General features: G+C 44.0%; 1 protein-coding gene across 1 annotated transcript; it reads right to left on the bottom strand.

Moving 5' to 3' along the window:
- Nucleotides 1-5,187: 5,187 nt before the first annotated feature.
- Nucleotides 5,188-27,563, bottom strand: PNLIPRP3 (pancreatic lipase related protein 3; the record flags this gene model as incomplete). Its single annotated transcript, XM_081105370.1, has 12 exons — nucleotides 5,188-5,251; nucleotides 5,527-5,694; nucleotides 6,099-6,210; nucleotides 8,864-8,996; nucleotides 14,102-14,220; nucleotides 15,893-16,015; nucleotides 16,112-16,231; nucleotides 16,386-16,494; nucleotides 18,056-18,187; nucleotides 18,825-18,944; nucleotides 23,212-23,366; nucleotides 27,515-27,563. The coding sequence occupies 12 exons, from the start codon at nucleotides 27,561-27,563 to the stop codon at nucleotides 5,188-5,190; spliced, it is 1,404 nt and encodes a 467-aa protein (XP_080961496.1).
- Between the last annotated feature and the right edge of the window lie 102 nt (nucleotides 27,564-27,665).

Genomic DNA, 27,665 nt, shown 5'->3' with positions numbered 1-27,665 from the left:
GCCTTCAGGGTCAACAACGGGCATTGTGCCGCAGTGGACTCAGTTAGGACCTCTGCACCAGTCAGAGACAGCTGAGTGGGTGGCCGAGGCGGGCTCTGGTTGGCATCATCCTAAATCTAGCCGGCCTGGCCTTTACCCCTCTTTCAGGGGCCCTCAGGGAAATGATGGCTCCTCTGTCCACTGTGACAGGCAGTAGGCCCTTGATGGATAGATGTCTGTGTGGGTGAATGAATGAAATGTCAGTTCTATTCCTCCAGGACCATAGCTGCTGGAAAATAAAGAACACTGAATCCCAAAATGAGATCACTTGTAGCAACAGACGTGGTAACCGCAGAATTCAGAAATGAAGACCTACTGGCTTCTCTCTCTCTGTCGTTACTGCTTCCATCGGAGGTCAGTGAGCGGAGGACAAAGGCCAGAAGAGAAATAGTGGAGTAAATTTTTTCTTTTCTCTGCTGCTCTTGTCCCCGTGCCTGCTTCTACCACACTTCTTGTTATGACATGTTGTAATCAGTGACTTCCTTTCCTGTATCCTCCTCGGTACTGTGTAGACCTCAAGAGCAGGGACTGTCTCATGATTGCTTGTTTTTCGTATAACCTCCTCATTTAGCACAATGTCTGATTCATAAGGGTAACTCAGCAAATTGTTGAATGAATGAATGAATGAATGAATGAATGAAAAGAAAAGAAAAAGGTAGGACTATGTAAAGGCTAAATGTTTGCAAAGCTCAAACATAGACTTAGGCTCTGAGGATAGAGCATCCGCCCGTGGACTGATGGATCGCAGGTTCCATTCTGGTTCAGGCCGTGTACCTTGGTTGCAGGTTCGATCCCTGACCCAGGCCAGGGCACGAGTGGGAGGCAACCAATCCATGTGTCTCTCTCACATTGATCTTTCTCTCTTTCTGTCCCTCCTCTTCCCTTCCACTCTCTCTAGAAATCAATGGAAAAATATCCTTGGGTGAGGATTAACAAAATAAATAAATAGCCTATACAAGGAAGGAAACATTTGCCAAAACCGTTGGCTCAGTCTCTGTAGAATTCGCCTCTCATGTTGGAATAAAAGCCAGTGGAGAGACTCCACTCTTCCAACTACAGGACTTAAATCATTTGGGCAGAACTCTTAGAAAAGCATGTGTACAATTTTTAAAAAGCCCATCTGGTGGTACAACATCAGTATGTATTTGGGAAACAAACTAACAAAACACAAAGCACACCGATCATTTTTATTACAACAATCTATGGAAAGTAAAGGTTTACAAAATCCTTTGGGCCAAAGGGTATATAAAACAGATTGATTTTTCCCATGTGGGGGTGTCAAACCCCAGGAGGGACGCGAGATCTTTATGTTTATCTAACACAGCTTAGGTTTTAAAAGGCTGGGAAATAACTCGGCATGAATTTTATTTCTGTTCCCGAGGCTCGCTGCTTGTTCTGGAGAGTTGCAGAGTCAACAAAACCCGAGGGCTTTATTCCACAGGATCCTTTCTATTATTTACTCTGACCTGAGGAGCCTGGGAACATGGCCACACAGTTCTAACCAGGGACCTGAATTTTCCTGAGCTGACAGGAGCATGTATGATCGGCCTCCTCCAGCTCTAGGCATGGTACAGAGCTCAATGCCTCTTGCCCCTTTCCTTCAGCCACCCCCAGAGCACAAAGCCTGTTAACCTTCATCTAGGCACCTTTTCCCTCTCCACTGGCCATGTAACAACTAGATGCCAAGCCACCCAGTATTCGATTTTACCTACAACTCTAATGGCCACAGCCTTTTCAGATTGACAAGGTGCTACTACATATATGATCCTTTAGAGAAAGTGGGCAGTGAGCTTGAGAGCTGTACGGCAGGTGCAGAAATTGCCCATCCCACAGGCCAGCAGGTAGATGGTCATTCCCACTGCCTAACCCTGCATCTCATCCAGTCCCTCCACCTCAGTCCTAGTTTACAGGAACATAAAAGTTCGAGAAAAACGCTAAATGATGCCAGGGGATCCCATCCGTGCCATGGAGACATTTGAAGGACAGTGACCTGGTTTATTCAACAACTGGGTGCAGAAGAGGGGCGAGGGGAACTGTCATAAATGAAAAGAGACTGAGGGATAGATCCATCTAAGGCAATGTGTGGATTTTGCTTGGATCCCAAGTTAAACCAACTCACTGCCAAAAGACATTTGTCAGACGATCTGGGAAATGTAAGTACAATCTGAACATAAGATGATATTAAGGGATTGTTAATTTTTTTAAGTTAACCCTGAATTCATTTGAACATTACTGTTAATTTTTATAAATGGATATTTTGTTATGTTAAACAAATTTGTTGTTTAGAGACACATACCAAAGTGTAAGTGGGAGAAAGAGAATGATGTCTAGGATTTGCTTTGAACCCCTCCAGCAAAAACACACACACAAAACAAAACAGGCGTGTGTGTTTGTGTAGGAACCAAGCAAACAGAACTGGCGAAATAGGAACGTTGTGAAACTGGCTGACAGCTACCTGAGTGGTTTTCCAATTCCCCTGCTGCTAAGAATATTTGAAAATTTTTACAATAAAAAGAACAATCTTGATGTTAGAAAGAGAGAGAGCAGGAGGGACTTGACAGTGTTGCATTCTGCTGAGGGATGAGATAAATGAGTAAAATCTCCCATCAGCTTTGCGATTGGCGGTCACAGGAAATTTCGGGGGGGGGGGGCGGGGGGAGTGTTGTTCTGAGTCAGAAAGGAGTGGAGGGGAATTTAGGGTTGGCCATGATTTTTTTCCCAATGGGAGAAACTTCAACTTTTAAAAATCGCATACAGTGAGAGCTTGAATAAACAAAAGAAAGAAAATGTAACCAATTGGATAAGGGTCCCAAGAAAGGAGGAGAGGATGAGAGCCAACGGACAGGCAGGCATTGGCCTTGGCTAGGAGAGGGGCAGCTGCCCAAGTAGAAAGAAAAAGAAGGAGTGGATGCAGATGTAGGTACTCGGTATGTTTGGACCAAAAAGAGGAGAGATTTGCTCTCTTGATGACTTCTGTTTTCTGTATAAAGCAGGAGGAGATTCAGGATAGGAGGTATATAAAAACCAAAATCTAAAAACCAAAAGAACAAGTAGTATTCAGAACAGTGTTGTTGACCAGTTTATAATCATGTATGTTCTCCCCATGATGCCATTTGTCCCAATAGCACTCAACTGTCAGGGTGCTGCTGAGAGAAAGAGAAACACTAGGTACATTCAGGTTGATGTTTTGCCTGACAGGATGCCAAAAAACGAACAAACAAACAAACAAAAAACAGGCAGCTTAGGGTGTTGATAGGCATTATTACTGAACGAAATAATCATGCAACTTAAGCTGGGTATAAACGGGTTGGTGGACTTCAAGGAAGCAGAAGGTTAAGGGATCAGAATTCACAAAGACATCTGGGAATGTCACTTCGTGAGCCCAAAGAGGGCTGTTGTGGTTGGAGTGGGGGACGCTCCCGTTAGCAAGTTTGGAGATAGGCGTTTGTGGGTGATACGATGAACCAATGGGAAGAGGGAGTGGAGGAAGTAATCGGCTAATTGGATTGTAAGTCACTTGCAGCATGAATGGCAAGAGCAGAACTTTCTAAGAGACCGCTCCAGAACATTTGCAGGCCCCAAATACCATGCCACTGTAGTACAGGGCCCTCGGAGAGAAAAGCAGCATTTTGCCGTCCTAGGCAACACAGATAATAACATTGTCTCCTAGAATTTTCAGAATCCCTTTGCCTAGATAGTCCATGCACTATTTGTCATCCTCACCATATTCTTATAATGCAAGGGGGTGGGGGGGGGCAGATATGAAGAACTGTGGGACAGAAAGTCCATATTTGATTAAAGCAGGGTTCCCAGAAATGGGCTCCCACTTGCCTTTTCAAGCTCAGAAAGAGTTGGCCAGGAGACCTCCTGGGCACAGAGGCTGGACAGGACTCCCAGAGCCTAATGCCATGTCCTGACTCATGACTTTTCCTCTGGGCCGGTGAGCCCTTCCAAAAGGAAGCCAGGCAACACAGAGAGCTGTGCAACCTCTGGACAACTGCTCTCACACTAAGGTCCCCCGTCCCCTCTGAGACCCAACTCCATGGCCAACTGGCTGCAACGCAGTAGGGCGGGGATCCTCCAACTGGGGACAGTGCTCATGGCCACCCTGCTCCCGGGCTGGCCTAGGCCTCAGCCTGACATGCCATCTCCTTTCCTCCTTCCACCAATCAGTCTTCTACCTCCCACTTGCACCCACTTTGTTCTCTGCTCTTTGCCACAGGTCGAGTTTCTGTCCACCCGTGGGTATCTGTCATCTTTTCTTTTCAACAATATGTACAGCTCAGTGCTGTGAGCTGAACACCGGGCCCAGCAACAGAAAGCAGAGGGATAAAAACATGCATCTTTCATTTCCCCGGAGAAGGACAAGTGAATCAGAAGAAATTGAAGCAAAATAAGAGAAAAAAACAACAACTGACATTTAAATATGACAATCTTGTTATTGCAAACACAAAGGGTTAGTCAAGTGCTTTACAAATGAAATGCTGCCTTCAGGCTAAACAGTATGTATCTAGGCCTTCAAGGCCCAGGGAGTTGAGACCTTCTGTGTGAGGAGGGTCAGTTCTAGAAGGGGCTGCTGATGCTCAGGGCCCTTTGCTAACTGAGGCACACACCATAGTTAAGCTCCAAAACCTCTCTTATCTCACACTTACCCTGAAGGCCAAGGAAAACTTTGGAAACACTAATGTACTCCCATTAGTTTTCATTATTAATAGGTAGACATACCAACCCACAGGGTTATAATCTATATATCATGAACTCTAGCCATAACTTGTCTTAGCAAGGTTGAACATAATAAATATTCTTTAAATCATTTTAGAACAATGATTATTCTTCCTGGAAATACTCAAAATATACCTCACCAAACTGTCATGTCACCTCCTCTCACCCGGGGAAGTTCCAGCCCAGCTCTGTTTTGTCACTGATTTCCTGACTCCTATAGGCGTCAGTCCTATACTCTGTCCTAGAATTCAGTCTATTTTTAAGGCACATGTGAAAGTTCACCAATGAGAAAAACATTCTATACAGAAAAAAACAACTGTACTTTTCTATCTCATTTACAAAGGCCACGTTGAGTCTGGTTACCAACCAAAAGGAGATTATATTTCACGCTCCCATTAAATAAATCCATCAAGACTGTATCTCGGATTAGCATGGCTTCAGGATTTGGACAATATTAGGTCCCTTCATGTCCTGGCTACAGAAGGTAGATCTGAGAAATTGAAAGGGGGAAAAATGATATTAATAGGAATCCAAGGGAAAAAGACATGGGTAGATCTTTGAATGAATAAGTATTATTTTGTAAACATTTTTGCAAAGATAGTATTCATTTCTCAAATAACGTTTCTTTATTTTAATTGCAAAATTTTAAGATGTACACATTTTTATACTAGCTGCAAATTTCAAATTATACGTGGGTATAATTTCAAATCCCACTTATGAAATTTAAACGAAGTTTGAAAATGCAAAGGGAAAAGTAATACTTACTCACGTCCATATTTCCCAGATATATCCACCACCATGCCTGCTCCCAACTTATTCCGGGAACGCCTAAATGAATGTTCCTTCCAGATGAACTCAACACTTGTGATGTTGCCAACATTAACTTCTGCGTCAATTAATTTTGTATAGGTCATGCCGGGCTGAAGTGTTCCACTGTCAAGAGAGAAATAAGACTCATTCTCCTGCACTGGGAATTCACAATGTCGCAGTGAAAGGCATCCGCATGTGTACCATGGAAGAGAAAGTTGCATTTTATAAGTCATTTGAAATTTTCACAAGTGAAAACAAATGCCGGGTCTGTATAATATTAAAGGGACTGGGTAGCAGGATAGCTCTCTCTCTCTTGCTGGCACTCTTGACAACTTTTCCCCACACACCTACTGTCTATGTCTGCGTTTTCATTTCCTAACACTGCTGGTAGCTTGAAGTAAAAAGACGAGTCACATAAAACATGGCAGCCTGCGGTACGAGAGGAAAAGGCGACACAGAGCTGCTCACCCAGCCAGTGAAACCGGGGCCCAGCACCATGTTACCCGCCGGGCCTCGGCCTTGCCTACCTGGCCACCCCAAACTCCTCCGTCTTCCCAGTCGTCCCACCGACACGGAGAAAGATGCTCCCCTCAGTGACATTGTTTCCATTGAGTGTGACAGACAATTTGTGCCTCCAACCTTGAAAGAGCAAGAGAGAGAATGAAGGGTTAAAACTATGCAAAAAGCATGCCATCCTGGCGTTTTAATGTAAATGACACTTTGTAATGTTCAGGGTTAGAGTGGTGCAAGGCTGCTCATGTTCATGAGAAAGAATACAACTTTAGATTGCTTGAGTGAATTTGGTGAAAAATGACATTCAAAAACACACATACCCCAGCCAGAGTGGCTCAGTGGTTGAGCATCGACCTATGAACCAGGACGTCAAGGCACATGCCTAGGTTGTGGGTTCAATCCCTAGTGTGGGGCATGCAGGAGGCAGCCAATCAACGCTTCTCTCTCATCATTGATATTTCTATCTTTCTTTTTCCCTCCCTTCCTCTATGAAATCAATAAAAATATACTTAAAATATATATATAAATGCTCTCATTTCAGTTTCCCACAAGTAAATAGTTTAATAATCTTACAGAAAGAATATTCTTCAAGGTTCCATGCACTCTCATGAGGTTTCAAAATGGATGTTGTGTGTCCTCTTCTACCCATTCCTTTCCTATTCTATGGCACGTGTTATGCTCCACAGCCAGGTTTTTACAGGCCACAGTTTGACAATGAATCTGGAAAAAATCTAGAAACCCCATTGGGCAAGGTCTGTGCTGTATGGTTACTTTAGAGGCAGAGTGAAGTGTTGCCTCTCTCCTGTGCAACATGAACTAGGAAGGCCTGGCTAGTACCAGTCTGGGTCAGCACAAACCTGCTGGTAGGATAAATCCCTTGCAAATGGGCAAGTGTTATTTTAAAAACCGTAGAGCTAAACAGATTTTTCCTTCTGAATTCTGTAATCACTACATGCTTATGCTTAATAACATGTTGAAAAATGCAATCCTTCATAAAGTTGTTTGAAAAACATCTGAAAGGGGGGAAAATCTTACTAGACTCTAGAGAATTTTCAATTCATGAGTGAATTATTGGCCAAGAGTTCTCTTTCCCCTCCTCAGCCCATTCCACAGCAAGCACTAAGGCTCCCACAGTCACTTCACATACACCGCTGCCCCCAGGCTCACCAATGACCACTTGGGTGCTTCATCCCACGAGCCCTTTGGAGTCCTGTCCCCCTTGACCTTTCAGCCCTTGTGGTGCAGGGAATGAAATCCACCCCCTCCCCACCTTCCTCACCACCTTTCTTTGGGCTCCTTTAACTACTGCCCCACCGAGTCCCCTTCTCCCCCTGCCCATTCCTCGGCCTCCTTGGCGGGGGCCTCTGACTCGGCTCCCTTTCTTCTCCATCTGAGACTCTTTGTGGGGGGCTAACATCGTTGACTTGCCAGCTCTGATTACTGGAGAAACTCAGCGGCTGAAGGCTCTGCCCTTAGCCCACAGCCATCTCCAGAGGCCGAGACCGCATCTCTCACTGCCTGGTGGGCAAGTCCATAGGCTTCTCCCCCCCCCCCACGTGCTAGAACCGAGCCTGTCAACTTACTCCAAACCAGCCTCTTTTATTTTCTTTAGTCTCCTTTCATTTATTTATTTTTCATTTTCAAATATATTTTTTTTCTGTTGATGTTATTACAGATATCTCCCGTCCTGTCCCCCCAGGTCTTCACCCCCTATTACCCGTGTCCATGGGCTATGCATATAAGTATGTAAGTTCTCTTCTCGTCCCTCAACCCCACATCGAGTATGTCAGTCTGTTCCATGCCTCCCTGCTTCGGCTCTTATTTTGTTGGTCAATTCATTTTGTTCCTGAGGTTCCACAGATAAGTGAGAGCATGTCTCTTTTCTCGTGCTAAAATGTGCAGAAAATGGCACATCGCCCACTCAGCCAGAATCACCGAGACTCATTTCCTGCACCCCTCAAATCCACTCTCCACGCTCCTTTTTGCTGCCACCTCCTAACCATCTCTGTATTCTCTCCGCGTCTGCCTGGATTCCTGCAACAACGGTCCTTTTTCTCCACCCCTTTATCCCCCCAGCTTTGTTGGGGTAATACTTACAGATAACACTGGGATTTAAAGCACATAAGGAGATGATTTGCTAGACTACAGGTATTGTGGCATGATGAGCACAACACAGTTAGTTCACACATCCATCCCCTCACACCGTGGGGAGTCACCCCTGTCCTAACAGGACACCCTGCCTCAACCTTGTCCCTGCTGATCCCGGCAGCTTCTCCTTCGACTGATTTTTCTAAAATAAGCAAATCTGATCATCTTAGTACCCTCCGGTGGCTTCCCTGAGCCCAAAGACAGAGCCTTAAGCCCCACGTGGTGCAGTTCCATTCTTTGGCCCGTGTCTCTCAGCCTCCTCTCACATGACCCTCCTCCTGGACTGTGTCACCCCCCCAGGGTCCCTCAGTGCCGCCTGTGACCTCCAGGCAGTTCCTTCTCCTGACACCCCTTTGAGGGCTCAGGTTGGAAACTGCTTTCCCCCAGAAGCTCCCTGACCTGGCTATGGAAGTTCCCTCCTCTGTCTCCTAACACAAGTTTTACTGAAACTGAGATTTTTGTAGTTTTTGCACATCTTCCCCATTAGCCCAAACTCACACCATTGTTCCTCAGGGCGTCCTCGAAGTCTGGCCCAGTGGCCACTTGTTTAGTAGACCCTCAGTAAAAACGGTCAGAGTTGAAAGGATAAGAACCTTAAAGCTTTACAATAAAACTGAGCTGTAATACTTACGGGCAAATGGGGAAAGAGCCCCGGTGTTTAAGAAATAATACGGCCTATTAGGCTTCTTATTTTTGAGGTGGAATTTGTCAGCAAAATGACCCATCGTTGGGCAACCTTCTTTGGGACAATGGAAGCAATTTCCCTGGTGACAGAACACAAGAGGCAATCAGCAATATAATTAGAAATGTTGTCCTTCGGTAAATTCATGATGTATTATTAAACAATAATAAATCTTTAGAATTTAAGTAAAGAATATGCATTTAAAAATGACTAAATTGAGAAACTAAGATGGCGGCATAGATAAACACCGGGAAATAGTCGCCTCCCACAACAATTGAAAATTAGCCCAAAGGACGGAGCAAACATCGTCCAAAACAACAGGAAGGCTGGCTGAGTGTAATTTCTACAACTAGAAGAAAAGAAAAGCACGCTGAGAGCCAGAGGAGCTGCGGAGGCTGAGTGCAGAGGTACGCGGCGGCGGCTCGCGCGCGCGGAAAGGGGGTGGCACCTGAGGACGCGGCTGTCTTTTTGAATCACAAGCTCCCGACTGCTCTGAACTCCGGTTCTGGGAAGTCTCTGGGGACTTAGGACTCATACGGGCAGAGGCTGCTCTCTCAGGCAGCAGCGGGCGAACTTGGGGGGCCGCTTTCCCTCAGAGGTGCTTGCAGCCGTTACCGGGACACTGAGACGCGCGACTCCGGGCGCGAAGAATCAGCCATAGCTTCTTTCTCTGGCCTTTTGCCTCCCTGAGACCCCGCCCCACCCAGGCTGCGGCAGAGGCTTTTGCATGTGAATGCCCCAGAACTTTGCAACCTGATAATTACCTAACTGCAGCCGGGCCAGCCAGACCCGGAACTTCCAAGAGAAGGCCCAAGGCCCCGCAGCGGCTTGCATTGCTTCACAGCTGAGCCTCTTCGTAGTTCCTGCTGTGTGGCCTCAGGCAGGGGCTGAATTAGCACCTCCTTAGATCCAGGAGCCACTGTACCCAGTGGTCAGAGGGGGACCATTCTCCCACTTCAGACACAGCTGCTTCCCACAGCCAATTGGCCTGGAGGTCAATTCCTTCCAGCGATCCTACAACAAGCGAGGCACCAAGAGTGCACCAAGAGTGTCCACCTCGGGTAACTGGGGAGGCTGAGCCACTGGGCCCTACAGGACACCTGGCGCGCAGGCCACTCTATCAACACAGGGAAGCAGCCAAAATGCGGAGACAAAGAAACAGGTCACAATTGGCAGAAACGGAGGAGGCCAGACGACTGGATATAGAGTTCAAGGCCACGTTTATAAGGTTTTTCAAGAATTTTATGGAAACCGCCGATAAATTTAATGAATCCCTCAAGGAGTATGGTGAGACCATGGAGGTCATGAAAAAGGACCAATTAGAAATTATGCATACACTGACTGAAATAAAGAATACTTTACAGAGCTCCAACAGCAGACAAGAGGATCCCAAGAATCAAGTCAAAGATTTGAAATGCAAAGAAACAAAAAATACCCAACCGAAAAAGAAAAAAGAAAAGAGATTCAAAAAATATGAAGATAGTGTAAGGAACCTCTGGGACAACTTCAAGCGTACCAACATCAGAATTATAGGGGTACCAGAAGGAGAGAGAGGGCAAGATATTGAAAACCTTTTTGAAGAAATAATGACAGAAAACTTCCCCCACCTGGTGAAAGAAATGGACTTACAAGTCCAGGAAGCGCAGAGAACCCCAAACAAAAGGAATCCAAAGAGGACCACACCAAGACACATCATAATTAAAATGCCAAGAGCAAAAGATAAAGAGAGAATCTTAAAAGCAGCAAGAGAAAGACAGTCAGTTACCTACAAGGGAGTACCCATACGACTGTCAGCTGATTTCTCAACAGAAACCATGCAGGCCAGAAGAGAGTGGCAAGAAATATTCAAAGAGATGAATAGCAAGAACCTGCAACCAAGATTACTTTATCCAGCAAAGCTATCATTTAGAATGGAAGGTCAGATAAAGAGCTTCACGGATAAGAATAAGCTAAAGGAGTTCATCACCACCAAACCAGCATTATATGAAAAGCTGAAAGGTATTCTTTAAGAAGAGGAAGAAGAAAAAGGAACTCTTACCATTTGCCACAGCATGGATGGAACTGGAGAGCGGATAAATACCACAAGATCTCACTTATTTGTGGAATATAATGAACAACATAAACTGATGAACAAGGACTGATCCAGAGACGGAGAGGCATTGATTGGACTATCGGGCCTTGGAGGGAAGGTAGGGGAGGGTGGGGGCAAGGGGGAAAGATCAACCAAAGGACTTATATGCAAGCATATAGGCCTAACCAATGGACACGGACAACGGGGGGGTGAGGGGGTGAGCGGGGAGAGGGGGGGTAGAGGGTACACATATGTAATATCTTAATCAATAAAAAATATTAAAAAAAAAAAAAAAAAAAAAAAAAAAAAAAAAATGACTAAATTGACTAACAGGCTACCCTGCCTGTTTTCCAGAACAAAACAAAATAAGACAAAATCAATGAACAGAAAAAGAAAAATGGCCTTTTAGAGAAATAAAAAAGGGCACAGAATGTGAACAGAAAATCCACAGGAGAGGAAACTTAGTCAATAACTCGTAAGAAAATGCTCGATCTTACTGGTTGTCAGGGATGTGCTAATTAAAACAACGTGTACTTTCATACGGAGCAGATCTGCAAGAACGAAAACAACCGGCAGACCCAAGGACCAGGGGGGACATTGAGTGGGGATTCTCATTTGCTTCTGATGAGACTATCAATTCACAGGCGCTGCAGACAGCGGTTTGGGAATGTCTAGTAAAGATGGAAATGCACATACACTTGGACAACCTCACTTCTTTTATGCATCATCAAGCACCTTCCGCCCAAGTCCAACAGGAGACATGCACAGGTGGTTATTGCCAAACTGCTTTTAATAACATTAAAAACCACCCAAACACACATTAATGGGGGGATGAATAAATAAACTGTGGCTGATTCCTACAAAATAAATATATAGCTCGATATACATCAACGTAGGTGTCAATTTTATAAAGTTTAACAACAACAACAAAAAGCAAATCCAGAAAGGTACTTAGGATATGATGCTATGTATTCTATATACTGTATATCTGATTCACTTCAAATTCTCCTTTAGTGGAGGTAGTGAGGAAATACAAGCTACTTCAATTCTTTAATTTTATCTGTACAAAATCTAAAGCAAAGGCCCTGGCTGGGTACCTCAGTTGGTTAGACTGTCGTCCCAATATACCCAGGTTGCATGTTCCATTTCCAGTCAGGACACATACAGGAATCAACCAATGAATGCATACAGAAGTGGGACAACAAATCGATGTTTCTCACTCTCCCTCCCCCTCTCTTTCTAAAATAAAATTTAAAAAATCTAAAGCAAAATTAACAAGATGTTGACTTTAAAAACGCTTGGGTAGGAGTGTTTGAGTATTTTCTATTTTAGGTTTTGAAGTTTCAGATTTATAAACTATGGACATTTGGGCTAGGACGACAGTTAAACACCCCATTTAAAACTTCATTTTCTGCCGAAACCGGTTTGGCTCAGTGGATAGAGCGTCAGCCTGCGGACTGAGGGGTCCCGGGTTCGATTCCGGTCAAGGGCATGTGCCTGGGTTGCGGGCATATCCCCAGTGGGGGATGTGCAGGAGGCAGCTGATCGATGTTTCTCTCTCATCGATGTTTCTAACTCTCTATCTCTCTCCCTTCCTCTCTGTAAAAAATCAATAAAATATATTAAAAAAAAAAAAAAAAAAAAAAAAAACTTCATTTTCTATAAAGGAAAATTCTAACAAAAATAACAACGGCCTCCACTTCCTGTGTGCTGACCATGTGCCAGGCACCATTGTAGGCACTTCCTGTGCATCCAACTCAACGAATCCTCACCAAGTCCCTTATTACTGTGATGCTTCCAGTCTCCGTTTTATACAGGTGAGGAAACTGAAGTCTGCACAGAAGTTCAACAATTTGTCCAATGTTGCACATCTGGTGGTGATGAAACAAGAATATGAACGGGACAACCTGATGCTGGAATGCCTCTTTATTTATTTTATTTATTTTATTTTATTTTATTTTATTTTATTTTATTTTATTTATTTTTATGACTGTTTGAGTTAAAATTCAATAAAACATGTCAAGGACACCGCCTCGATGTTCTCTAAGTTTGCAACCATAACTTGCATTCCTGTGGCACGGGAGCCTAAGGTTCTCCAATCGGGCAGAGTGAACCCCATTATCTCTGAATACGCCGTGAGCCTGAAGGCCACCCCTATGGTAAATGCCAGGACCCTGCAGCCTCTCAGAGCAGCACTGGGCTGGTGGAAGGGGAGGTGGAGGAAAGGGAAGTTAGGGGGGAATGCCAGTGTATGGCTGCCCAGCTTTCTGATAAGGGAAGTTCACCAGGGCACATTCAGAGTAAGGGGCTGGTGAAGGAAACAGCCCGAGGCACCCACTCCCCTCGCTCTTAACAGGAGGGCAAGGCTTCTTCCTCCCCAACCTCGCCCTCACGCACAAAGCGCTATTCCTCACAGTAAACTTCAGGCGGAAGCCCTGCGATGTTTCTCTACCCCATCAAACAGTGGTCTCCAAACACAAGAGGGAACCTCTTTCCACTTCCCACTACAAAACACATTTCCTTCCTCCTTTCCATAGCGATAACCAAGTGAAAAACACGCTCAGCTCAGATCTGGCACCACGTGCTTTATGTTTCAAGTAAAATCGGATTTGGTGTTGGTCACGTATTGATCTGTGTGGAATTTCTGTGAGCCATCTCTGCCCTCATTCTGCTCAGTATAAATAATTAAATTCTAATAAAATAACTTTAATGTTCCCAGTGAATAGAAACACTTTTGGTTGTTGCTATTGATTGGTTCAGCTTTCCTGGGGCATCTTTGAAGATGACATTTAAAATATATACACAGAAAAATGTTTGCCCTGGACTTATCCTAGCATCTAATTACTGCATAACAAATAGCCCAAAAGAGCAAAATTGGATAGAACATTCAGAAGAGCTGAAACAACCAGAATACAAATAGCTAGTTTACTTATTTGAGCCCTTCAGCAACCTCTGCTGCTGTTCAGTATTCAGCACAGAAAGAATCAACTATTTCCCAAAGTGGCAGGTGCATTTTTTTTTTTAACCACAAACTCAAAGCGCTAATTTTTAGTTGGCTGATCATGCTTCAACAAATGACTGGCTAATTAAATTGCACTGCAAAATGCTTTACTTACCGCTTTAAAAGACTCGTAGGACCTACAAGGATAAGCAATAAACGCGTGGGGATTGAGAATGCTTTCTGCATAAAAGCGATGACTTCGGGCATGGTTGCAATCAAAGAAGGAAGCCATTTCTGCAAAAACAATATCCAATGAACTGAGAGCAATGAAAGGTTAACTGATACCTGAGATTATGAACCATTTCTTAGAAAAGTAACTTTAAATGACAGTTTCTTGACTCAGGTCTGGACAGCTAGACCATGTGTGTGCGCTTGGATGCCGCTCAAGGTTGATCAGTATTACCAAGCATTTTCTTTGTGCCAAAGAATTCTTTGTGTGAATCTAAAATGACAGTCAAGCAGGGTAGATAAACAAATGCAAATGTAGATGACTCAGTGCTCTGACACTAATGTCCTCCTAGCTTCCCGGATCTCTGAAATAAGCACTTAGAGCTTTGAGCATCCCTGTGCCCATGGCATCGCCTCAGACCAAGTAATTTTGACTCCCTGACTGTAGGAAGGACCGAACTCCCTCCTATTCAAACACAGCACAGCCAGCACTGTTAAACATTGCCCGCCTTCAGAGGAGCTTCAAGGTGTGGCAGGTGGGAGGTGTTATAAAAGATGCTAAAGACAGATTCGCATTGTCATTGTCATTGTCATTGTCAGGCATAATGTTACTGCCGCCAATATTTGGGATTACTGCCATAATCAATAAGATAGATCTCCATACATCTGTGCATTCTGAAGTTCTCATAGCATCCTAGTCATCTGTCTTCTTTACCTTCCTTAACACTTTTACTCTGTGGCAATGGACCATTATTCCTATGACCTACACAGCTTGGTTGCTGCCCCAGGCCCTTTGCACTTGCTACCCCTCCCCTTAGCCTGGAATGCCTTTCCTCCAGATATCCACGTGGCTAACTCCTTCAGGTAATCTTTTTGGGAAGAACTCCCTGGCCACCTTATCAAAAATCTCCTTTCCCCAACTCACCCCCACGGTCAGCAATACATCATATTCCCGTTCCATGCTTGATGTTGTCTTCTTAGCACGTATTCTATTACTGCTTTTCTAGCAAATTAGAATATTGGCTTCACCAGAAAGAAATGTTTGTCTTTTGTATTCTGTCCTACACTGCTGTTCCCTGTTCCTAGGACAACACCTGGCACAGAGTAAGATCCAATACCGCTGTACTGAATGAATGGACCCCCCTGGTGTATGTTGAGTGTCTACAATGGGCTGGACATGCTGCTGGGGACTGTGGGTACAAAGGCAACCAGGACAGGATGCTGACCTGCGGGTCTCACGAGTGTATGGAGATACATGTGACTATATTTTGGACTAAAATATATATATATATATATATATATATATATTTTAGTCCAAAATATACATTTTTATTTTTTCCATTGATTTTTTAGAGAAAGTAGAAGGGAGAGGGAGAGACAGAGACAAACACCAATGTGAGAACGACACATCGATTGGCTGCCTCCCACATGCCCACAACCAGGGCCAGAAGCCTGCAACCGAGGTACATGCCCTTGACCAGAATCAAATCTGAGACCCTTCAGTCTGCAGGCCAATGACACTATCTGCTGAGCCAAACCAGCTAGTGTGGCTAAAATATATCATTATAATATAATACTTATTATATTATTATATCACATCACATCACATCATATCATATCATATCATATCATATCATATCATATTATATTTATTACATACAAAAGGATGTGGATCTTGTCCAAGTAGGGAGCTGAGTGAATGTGTAACAGCAGCCTTCATATTTCACAAAGTACTTACCTTCCTTGTAAGCATTGAAATCAAATTTTAATAGAGGTGTAATTAAGTCTTCACATCCTGGCATATGTTTCCCTCCATTTGGGTAAAAGTCCAGGTGCCCACAAGCGTTGATTGTGCCGGCCCCTGAAACAGATATTAGAAGTAGGAGGAATGCTTTTCAAATTCTCCTCTTTGCTTCAGGGTAGCTCTGTTTGTGTTTAAAAAAAAAAAAAAACTTACCAAACTCGAAGAGGAAGCGAGCTGCATTGGTGTGAATGACGTCGACAAAGCCGGCGTCCGAGGGGTCCAGCCTGACCTCGTTGGGGGTGTCGTGGAAACACGGCCCGGCAGGGTCCAGCCCTAGGAAGCAGGTGCCTATTACACGGAGTCCGTTCTGCTCAGGAGGGCCTACTCAGGGGCGCTGCGGGCACCCCACTGGGTGTTCAGATACTCGATTTTGTACATAAAAACAACAGGTAAACACAGGCAAGGCCCAGCGGCAGGGCAGGCTTACCAGTTATTCTCCCAAGGCCTGGCGTCCGGGCCCCAGCCTCCCCGGCCAGGTGAGCTCCCAGGCTGTGGCCGATCAAGTGCACTTTAGAAGGGGGGTATCCAAATTGTTTCTGATGGGATTTTAAAAAGGAAAACAGAACAGACATTTTGAAAAGAGCCAGTAGAATGGCTTAACTCTGCTTAAAGTGGGAAAGGGGCTGGCACCCCCCACTCCAATCACATGCAGGATGGGGTCTGGCAAGGTGACAGCGACACCCACGCCCACCTTTGTGCTCATCTGGGTGAAGGAGAGCGCACCAGGCAGGCCTGGAGGAAGCCTCTGCCGAGCCCCTGCCCTGTGCTGAGAGGCCTCATGGGTACAGGAGAATGCCCAGGGGCACCCGCTGTGCTGCCGGCCCATGCCATCCCTCCCCAGGCCCAACCCTTCCCGCAAGGCCCCAACAGCGGTCAAAGGCAGCTCCTGCCCTCGCTGCTATCCACCACCCATGTCCACCGCGCCCTGCCTGTTTCCTCCAGTTTAAGGCAACTGTAGCGAATGTCTGGGAAGACTTGGGACCTAGAGAGCCCATAGCTCCGACACCAGGACTAGTGAGAAAGTTCCCAAAAACTTAGGACCGGTTTTTCTCTGAGAAGGAGATTAGTTTAATTTCATTCTTTGTATAGAAAGACCCACTCTAAGTGCCTCCTTAACATCTACTCTCCCCTGACAGAGTGGGGGCAGAGAGAGATTTGTGGGGGAAGAGGGAGACTTGTGGGGGCAGAGGGGACGTGTGGGGGCAGAGGGAGACTTGTGGGGCAGAGAGGATGTGTTGGGGCAGAGACTTGTGGGGGGCAGAGGTGAGTATTGGCTCCCGATTCTGCTTGAGGCTGTTTCCTATCTGTGCTCGGTGTTTCACATCACCTTCCCGGCCGCACACCTGAGTTAGCTGCCGATCACATCCCTCTTCGTCCCCCTGCCTTGCATTTCCTCACAGCCCAGCCTGCACTCTGTGAGCAGACACTGTCCCGCTCACCGTGAACCTGCAGTGCCCAGAACAGGGCCCGGCTCACAGCAAGCGCAGATAAAACATTTGTTGAATAATGAGTGAACCCTCCTCAAGAATCTGAAAGGGTCATAAATCTTTAGATTTACTTCCCTGCATTTTGTAGTGGGACATTACTTTCTATAATGATAGAGCACTTGGACATTTGTAAGTGTCTCTGGGTATATCCCTTATAAATAGCAACATCTATTTTATTCTTTTAGAAAATGTTTAGGTTAAAGAATTATGGTTGGATTGGCCTACAGATCTAATTCACTGCATAGGACCAATTTCTAAACAGAATTCATAAGATGGAAATGGTTAATAATCATTCAGGATAGGTTTACAGTGTGATGAAAACTAACAAAGACGGTCCTACAGGCGGATCAGGGTAGTGACCTTGAGCGAGGGGAAGGTCGGGAAGCCTTTGGTAAGGAGCCTGTGAAGGAACACTGCCACCACGTGGCGCTTTGTGTAACCACAGGCGCTTTCCCAAGAAGTAACTGCTTTCCTGGCCACCACACAGGAGGGCTTACTGTTTCACATGTTCAGTCCTTGTGCAAGCTAATGAAGAGAACGGAAAGGTGCCACGAATTCTTGGTGAGGCAAAAGCAATTCAATATACTTTTAAAATAATAACTCTCTTTACCATGAGAACATCAATGAAATAAGCCACCTCGGCTCCGGCAACGCGAAGATTGTTGACGGCGTGGACGTATTCCAGCGATCCGTTAATCCAGTCTAAGTTAATGCAGTTCACATCTTCTGCTTTTAGCAACACCTGGGACAACGATTTAGTATAAGTATTAAAGGAATGAGAATGAAAGAAAACCAACTGATCCCATAATAAGCAACAACACTAGCAGGGCCTACTACATGCTAGATACTGTCCTAACCCTTTTAAGTATAGGAACTTATTTAATCCTTACTTATAGATAAGGAAACTAAGGCACAGGTAGGCTAATTAACTTTCCCATGATCACAGAGCTGGTAGGTAGAACCAGGATATGAATTCAGACAGCCCGATGCTAACACACTCTATCGCTTATAAATAATTCATCGCTTGCTATGGTAGCAGTGTATTCATCTTGAGTATACCATTAAGAGGGGAAAATTAATCTCTTGAAGTGAACTTAGAAATTTTTTCCCTTCATTAAGTAAGAAATGGATCATGCCATTAGTTTATTTTCAAAAGATGAGAATTTACCAAAGAATAATTTTTAAAATAGGCCCCCATTATAATCTATGCAATTCATGATAAGTGAGAAAAAGTGGGAAATGGGCAAGGCATGTCAGGCCTTGGGACATGGACCACGTGAGTAAGGAATGGAGGAGTCCATGAATATGCATTAATGCCACGCAAGGTACATTCGCCTTAAATGTGAGCGTTCCCGCTAAAGAGCGTGTTCCCGTCATACATTGCACATGGCCTGCTGCCATTTTCCGTCTGACTTCCACCCAGGTATGTTGATGCGGGTCATCCTGTCTGTTCTGAAGTGAGAGGCGTGGATAGTTCGATGGTTAACCGCACTGATCTCCTGTTTCGAGTGAAGAGAGATTAAAATGAAACAATCATTCCATTTTATTTAATATTTAGATTCTAAATCTGCTCAAAAGCCTTCCACTACAATTAATTTATATATATATTGATTTCAGAGAGGAAGGGAGAGAAATAGAAACATCAATGATGAAAGTGAATCATTTATTGGCTGCCTCCTGCATGCCCCCCATTGGGGATTGAGCCCACAACCCTGGCATGTGCCCTGACCTGACCGGGAATGGAGCTATGACCTCCAACCACTGAGCCACGCCAGCGGGCTAACTTTAATTTTTATCAACCTTCTTTAGTACACTTTTACCAAAGAAATAGTTACTGATACATGCTGGGAAAGGACTAAGAAATTATTCATGCGTGATGAAATGTAATACGTAAATGTAATCATGAGGAAGAGAAATAAACATGTTTGGGTTTAAAGCAATGTTTGTAAGACAAGGTTGGGCCGGTTTCCATCAGAATTTCAGCAAGCCTTACTTTGGTACAGACACTTCTCACTGACCGTCAATGTAATCCATGGGAATTGTCTTATTTGAGACTTGGAAGCAAGCTACCTGGTAGCAAAATAGACTATCCACCCCACTTTCTGAGTGAGGAATAGAGGTTAGATACAGGGGTGGGCAAACTTTTTGACTCAAGGGCCACAATGGGTTCTTAAACTGGACCGGAGGGCCGGAATAAAAGCATGGATGGAGTGTTTGTGTGAACTAATATAAATTCAAAGTAAACATCATTACATAAAAGGGTACGGTCTTTTTTTTTTTTTTTAGTTTTATTCATTTCAAACGGGCCGGATCCGGCCCACGGGCCGTAGTTTGCTCATGGCTGGGTTAGAATCTCACCATGTAAAAGGCAACAGCATACTGAAGATAATTTTATGTGATTACATTAAATAATATTTTGTATTTCTTATGTTTTGTTGCATTGGTTTTATAACCAAACTCTCAAAAGATTTTAGAATAAGATGAATTTGATTTTGTTATTAAGAGGATTAAGAGACCCAAGTACAAGCAATTCTATTACGACAAAAATGAATTATCAGCAGATAGCAAGTCTGACAGTAGTGAATCCTATGACTGGAAAGCCACACATTTAGATCCTTATGAAATCTAAACAAAGAGCCCATTGCGAGCTGCCTGAGTTAGCAGTGACATGCCACTAATCGTACACCTCGCTGGCTAAAGAATCAGAGGTTGGTTTACATAGTAATTTCAATAGAGCTGACACTCGGATCTGTCCGTGTGGCAGAACTGTTCTCGGTGCTTTATAGAGTAGCTCATTTAACCTTCACGGCACAGTGAGGTGGGTACAGATTTTACGGATCAGGAAGGGGCACAATGACAGAGGTCAAGTCACTTGCCCAGAAGTACGGTCTGTAGCCAATGAGTCCTGAGCAGGGGTCAAACCCACGTGGTCTTTCTCTGAAGTCATGAGCTTAACCGCTGGCTTCTCAAGTTATGATCTGAACATCGTGTTCTCCCCTGACAGGACCCAGACTTACCTGCTAAGTCCTGGAACCCAGGGGCAAAAACATTTGTCCATCTATGCATCTAAAAGCATCCAGATGTTCATTCCAACTCCAGCTGGAGCCCCCTAAACACCTACTCTACTCCTGTTTCTACAGGGAGGAATTTGGTAGAAAAGATTTGTTTAGGCTTTCCCCGTCAAGAGAATAGTTTGAGGAAGGGGGACCCCAAGCAAGTCTCAAAGTGGCAATCGGACAAAGATTGTGGGATCTGAGCATCCTCTGTTGTCACAAGGAGCCACTGAGGAATTTAATACAGTAGAAAAGGTAGAAAAAACACTTTGTTCACTCTTCATTCCAGCTGGCACACCCCTGTAAAATGGCATACTAACCTAGAAAATGGGAAATGCCAAACATCGCGGGATCAAAAGAAGGCACCTGGGATTCTGATGCCACAGGACCCATGCTGAGCTGGGTGCTCGGGCCTTTTCCCATGATTCTTATCCTGGAGGAGTCATGGAGCCTAGTAGGTACGAGATCAACCCATTCTACACCTGCTGACTACTTCGCAGGTCATCTCGTTTCCAGCATGTCAGAAACAGTCACCACTTAGGTATGTTCCAACCCTGACAATGGCTACAGGCACAGAAACTGGCAGACTTCTGCAAAAGGTACATCACCCCTCCCGTCTGCGTGAGCCACTCTAGGCTGACAAGTCATGTATTCGTGGGGGAAGTGGGACACTTACTTCTTGCAGAAACGTAGCTGTGAAGACCTATGAGTCTTAGAAACCTAGGTCATCGCACCAGGTTTCCCCTGACAATTCCTCCCTCGGGCAAAAGAGGATGTTAAACCTTTGCGTGGCTCGCTTCTACTTTCTCATAAGCAAAGGTGGCTAAATTCATACTGCAGAGCATTTGGTCAAGTCTAGGATAATCCTTTTTTTTGTTTAAGTATAACACCTTGACTCATCCTAAGCCCCAGCTGTTGCCAAAAACACTTTAACAACAAACTCTCAGGCTTCTATCCATTGCAAACTTCAGCTACAGATCTAGTGCGTCACCCAGGATTCCTCCCTGATGGAAGGGAGTGGAGAAGACCCAAGGAACATTGTTTTTATGGCCCCTTTATTAGTAAAGTACTTGGTTTCTGATGTTGTACAAGGTTCAAGTGCAGGACCACTGTGCAGAAGGATGAAGGACCGGCAAGTCCTCCGAAGACTGAGGGTCCAGACCAGGAGCTACAGCTAGTCCTGAATGGACACAGGTACCCTGACACTCCTAACCTACAGAGGTACCCCAAACATCTGTACTCAACACTGATTCTCTCTACATTTTATCTTTATTTTTTAATCTTTGTCCGAGGATATTTTTTCCATTGAATTTCAGAGAGTGGAAAGGAGGTGGGGAGGCAAGAGAGAGAGAAACATCGATGTGAGAGAGAAAGATTGGTTGGTTGCCTCCCACACCCTGGTCAGGGCCAGGGTTCGAACCTACAACCCTTTGGTGCAAAGGCCGAACGATCTAACCACTGAGATACACTGGCCAGGGCAATTCTCTCTACATTTTAAAAATCATGGTAAAATATACATAACATGAAAGTTACTGTTTAGTCCATTTTTACATGTGCAATTCGATGGCATTAAGTCAGTCCCACTGTTGCGCAACAGTGACCACCGTCCCTCTCGGAACTTTCCCATCATCCCAGATCTCAGGTCACAGACCACAATCTGTGTTGCGATAAAGGTATTTGTTTACATACCCTGTTTCCCCTAACATAATGCCTTTAAGACATGTCCTGCTTATTCAGTTTAACACGTAGTAGGCACTGTGGCTTGATCACACTCTTACGTGTGGAAGGCTCTCAATTAATATATTAACTGGACAAGAGGGGACAGATGTAATCCTTTCAACAATCAAGATTTTAAAATACATATATTAAAACACATTTTTAAATGGACAAAACACCAAATTTACCTTCTGTGAAACAACATGTGCAGCGCAATTTTCATATTTAAACACTAGGACAAATCGTATGAGAAGAAAATCTGGCTCACAATTGTAAAAAAGAAATACTTGCCTTAAAATCAATCGTTCCTACAATATAGAAATGATGAATTATAGAACTGTACACCTTAAACCTATATAATTTTTTTTATTGTTGACACTATTTCAGGTGCCCTCCTATATCCCCCCTTTGCCCACCTCCACCCAGCCCCTGCCACTCCGCCCCTGGCCTTCACCACTCTGTTGTCTGTGTCCATGGGTTATGTATGTATATACATGTTCCTTGGCTAACCCCTTCACCTTCTTTTAGCCAGCCACCCCACCCCTCTCCCCTCTCATCATGTGTCTATGCCTCTGGTTCTATTTTGTTCATTGGATTCCACATTTGAGTGAGATCATGGGATACTTGTCTTTCTCTGACTGGCTTATTTTGCTTCGCATAATACTCTCCAGGTCCATCCATGCTGTCTCAAAGGGTAAGAGTTCCTTCCTTTTTACAGTGTGGTATTCCACGGTGTAAATGTACCCCAGGCTTTTTAATCCACTCATCTACTGATGGGCACTGGGGCTGTTTCTATATCTTGGCTATTGTAAATAATGCTACTAGGGACACAGGGCGCATAAACCTATAAACTTTTTTTAACCAATGTAACCCCAATAAATTCAATAAAAAAGAAACCAACAGTTTCTGCCAGAATGGGTTACCACCTCTGTCTTCTGTGTCTCTTGCTACAGCTTCTATTTTAGAATAATCTGTTGGAAGGCAGGAGCCAGCTTACCTGGCAGGCTATGCGGTTGCGCCTGGTGTAGAGCAGGAAGCGAGTGTTTATCTCTTCCGGGGACCAGGGCAAACCAGCGAACTGCCTGGACAGAGTCCCGGTCCATGGGAAGCCATCTCTAAAGCACCCCAGCCTTTCATAGCAGATCTCTTTTCCTGTCACAGAAAGATGGCGTGTCAGTGCTGTAGGAACCAGAGAGGCTGTGTTCCCCACTCTGAAGGTTCATTAAAATTAGTGTTCAAGTTGAACAAGTCTGACTCGGGGAGCGTCTCTTCAAAAAATACCCCTCCCCCCACTTATGACCATGACCGTGGAGATCGCAATGCTGCTGATATGAGAGTATGGGCTTTGGAATCAGAAATTCCTGGCTTTGGGCAATTAGTTAACCTTTTTTGAGTCTCACTTTCCTCCTCTGCAAAAGGGAGATAATACCACTTACCTTACAGACTTGTTATGAAGACTAAATGAACTATAACATGGAAACCCCTTGTGACTGGGCCTGCGACATGAAGACATAAAATGAGATACTGTGCCCCAGCTGGGGAGCTCAGTGGATTAGACCATCATCCCAATATGCCAAGGTTGTAGGTTTGATCCCCGGTCAGGATATATAAACAAGCAACCAATGAATACATAAGTAAGTGAAGCAACAAATCAATGTTTCTCTCTCTCTCTTTCTCTCAAATCAAGAAATAAAAATTTAAAAAATAAAATAAAATGAGATACTGTGTCCTCCCTGAGCCCCTGCCTTTTCTTGTTGGAAGGGATCTCTTTTGTCCCCAGAGCCTAGCACCATGCCCGGCACACAGTAGGAGTCTAATGTACATTTCCTGAGAGCATAAATAAGAGCAAAGTTTCACTTAGTTTTAACCAAGTTTCTTCTTTCCAGAGCTCACTTTACTCACCTAAAGTGAGAGGCTTTGGGGAAACTAAGTCCTCATCATTTCTGTCATTCGCTGACTCAAATTTATCCCATCACTGTGACCTTCTGTTTTCATTTAATACTCAAAACAAACAACTTCATTTCATGCTGCTTTATGTAGGTAGAGTTCAATTTATTAAATTATGATTATACTTTACCATTATTTTTTCAACTTATTATTGACCATTTATTCAATTTACGGTTATTTATAATCTATTCACTTTATGGTTATTTGTTAGTATTGGTGAGAACTGTTTGAAGACTTGAATTTGAGGACTTTCTTCTATCACTTACAAAATATAAATAAGCTTTTGATTCTCAAATCCACCAGCTTTTAACTTCAAAATTTTAGGAGATTTCACATTCTGAAGAATGAGATGCCACATAAATGTAAAGAGGAGGAATAGAAAATTAAACTTACTTTTAATCAAATAAATTTTTGTACATTTTTAAAAAAATTGTACAGATAAGCAACATCCCCTGCCCACCCCCGGCCACAGCCCTCTCCCCAGAGCCAACCCCCTGAAACATACGCAGGCCCTGTGGTTCCCCCATATCTGTTCATTGTGCTGACGCAGCCAAGTTGCAAGTGATCAACTTTAGTCACCCGTGATCGATTAACCTGCTGCAATAATAAAAGAGGATGTAACCCATCTAGTCCCTGGACCAGCCCAAACCAGGGCAAGAGACAGAATCCAGGCCAGTTATTTTAACTGTGAGCATCTAATATAGGGATGGTTATTAATCAGGTTTTGGAGAAATGAAGACAACAGGGGCCTCTGTGATAGCTCTGGGGGAGCAGCTATCTGCTCCAGGGCTGGTGGAGAAATGGGAGAGGCTAAGTTACTCAAATGTGGAAACTTGGGGCTGCTAGAAGGGGAGGGGGTGCTGGTTCCCTAGAGCTGAGGTTCGGGCCCCTGAGGAGGGGTGTTAGCTCACTATTGCTGGCATCATTGAATGGCTTCGTGAGTCTGGTTCTGAGAGTATCAGAAGACTGTAAACTGGAACCAACACCTGCTACTGTAATGACTGCACTGCAGTGAAAAGCCATTGATGAAAAAATGCAGACAGGCCCAGCCGTGGCTCAGTGGTTGAGCCTGGACCTATGAGCCAGGAGGTCACGGTTCGATTAGGGTCAGAGCACATGCCTGAGTTGCAGGCTCATTCTCCAGTGGGGGCAACCCTGAGGCGGCCAATGATTCTCTCTCATCATTGATGTTTCTCTCTCTCTCTCTCTCCCTCTCCCTTCCTCTCTGAAATAAACATACATTTAAAAAAGAAAAGAAAAACGCAGACAGGATCCAGGAGCAAACAGGAGGGAACCTTCCCCTCTCCCTCCTGGACCATCAGCGTCCCCCCAGGGTCCTTACTGGCAATGCCTTTGAGGGCGCGTGCTAGCAAAGCAGGGCCTCAACTCCTCCTGCTGTACAATCAGTAACAGTTTTCAGCTCACTTTTGGCTTCCGCTGTAAACTTAGTCATCTTCCATTTTGTGATCCGTACCTGGCATTCCTTATAACCTGACTCCCTACCTTTGCAACATGAACTTGAAAGCGCGCCACCCCTCCCTCTGGTCTCCCTTTCACCTTCCCAGCTTGTCAGCTGCATTTCTGCATTCATGCTGTCAACATTGATAACATTCAGACTTTGTTCTGTCATCATAATTAGGTCTTCCATGTTCTGTCTGTAGGCTGACTCCAAAAATCAATAAACAGAATTCATATGATTATGACTAGAAATGTAAATATTTTTCTTCCCAGAGCCAGCTAGCATGCTATAATTACATTTCCTTCTCCGCACGTCTATTGTTCAGATTTCATTCCCTTCAAAGGAGAATATTCAAACGAATTCTCCTTTCTTGTCCATGAATTGCTCAAGATCAGGGTCATTTTCGTTTGGTCCATATGTGGACCATGCCTTTCTTGTGCCGTTTTTGGTTTTCCTGGTTTCTCTGGTCGCCTTTGTTTTTTCTTGTTGGAAGTGTAACTGTGCCTCCTTCAATATGTCCCTGGTACAGTGCGGCTCCTCCTCAATCTATCTCCTGCCTGCCATCTATCCTGTTTTTTCTCTTGAAACACACATATGTCCAGCTCTGATTTAGGGCAATGATTTCACATGTGGGTTTGGCCTTCCTAATACAACCTTCTGTTTTTCCTAGAATGTCCTGCTGCCTTTATTTTTTGCATTCCATGGCTTTACCCCCAAGTACTCAACTACATTATCCAGTCTATGGAAGAGCTTGGATTTTGAAATGAAGATTGTTGTAAATGTTGCATGTTGTCTATGCTAGCAACTTTCCAGGGTTATTGGTCACCATCCTTTTTTCCATAAGGAAATAGCGCAAAGAGGGCATAAAGTTAGAAGACAGATGTGATGGAGGAGACTGATCAACACCATAGGTATTAAAGCCACTTAGGGAAAAATAACATGTTTGCGATAAAATTAATAACTTGAAATTGGACCAATAACTTAAATGGCCAATATAACAATATTGAACTAGGATGGTAAGAGCAGACAAAACCAATAACCACTACACAGTAATTGCAGAAGCAGTTCACAGTATAAGGGGCACAAGTTGGTGAATATTGAGTTGTATAAGAAATGCCCGCAGACTGTCTTGGCCGATGTGGCTCAGATGGTTAGAGCGTCACCCATGCACCCAAAGGTTGCAGGTTTTATGTCCCATCAGGGCACATTCCCAGACTGTGGGTTTGATCCCCAGTTGGGGTGTGTACGGGAGACAACCAATCGATGTTTGTGTCTCACATCAGTGTTTCTCTCTCTCTCTCTCTCTCTCTTTCTCTCTCTCTCTCTCTCATCAATGAAAAACATATCCTCAAATGACAATTTTAAAAAAAAGGAAGAAAAAAAAGAAATGTCCACAGAACAATATTCCTTCTCAAAATCATGACACAAATGGAAAAAATCAATGTGGAAGTTCTAATCAGCATTACCCCCCTTCCTTCCTTCCTTCCTTCATTCATTCATTCATTCAACATTTACTGGGTATCTACTGTGAGTCAGGTACTGAAATTGGAAATGTGTACTTTCTCATTTTCTATTACATATCCATCAGAAAAGTGAAGACATTGAGACTTCAATGGATAAGTTATTTGACCAAGGCCATAAGGCTAGTAAATGGCAGATCTGAGAGCCAAGTAATGACTATCCAGTAACTTGTACATCATTAAAAACAGATGCTTCACAACTGCTCTTCAGATTAATCCAGTATTACAAAATGGATGCATTTTCCTTAGGTAATTTTATGACAAATAAAGCAAGGTATAAACAGAACCCATATTTCAAAGTCCATGTCAATTACATTTTGGATGTGAATACACTCATTATTTTTAAGGGATTTATTATAAGTTATGAGTCTTACCTGTTGATGTGCCAAAGAATAAAAGTGCAGCGATCCAAATTCCAAACATCTAAGTTGATTTTTCTAAATCACACAAAAAATCTTCTTGAAGATTTTTACTTATAAAATCCCCTCGCAATAAAAACTTCAGCAGTTTTCTTCAAAATGACAC

The sequence above is a fragment of the Myotis nattereri genome, assembly GCF_964212035.1.
Source record: "Myotis nattereri genome assembly, chromosome: 13".
In the NCBI taxonomy this organism is placed as follows: Eukaryota; Metazoa; Chordata; class Mammalia; order Chiroptera; family Vespertilionidae; genus Myotis; species Myotis nattereri.
Note: the sequence above shows the minus strand (reverse complement) of the source record. Positions and strands in the feature narration are given on the sequence as shown.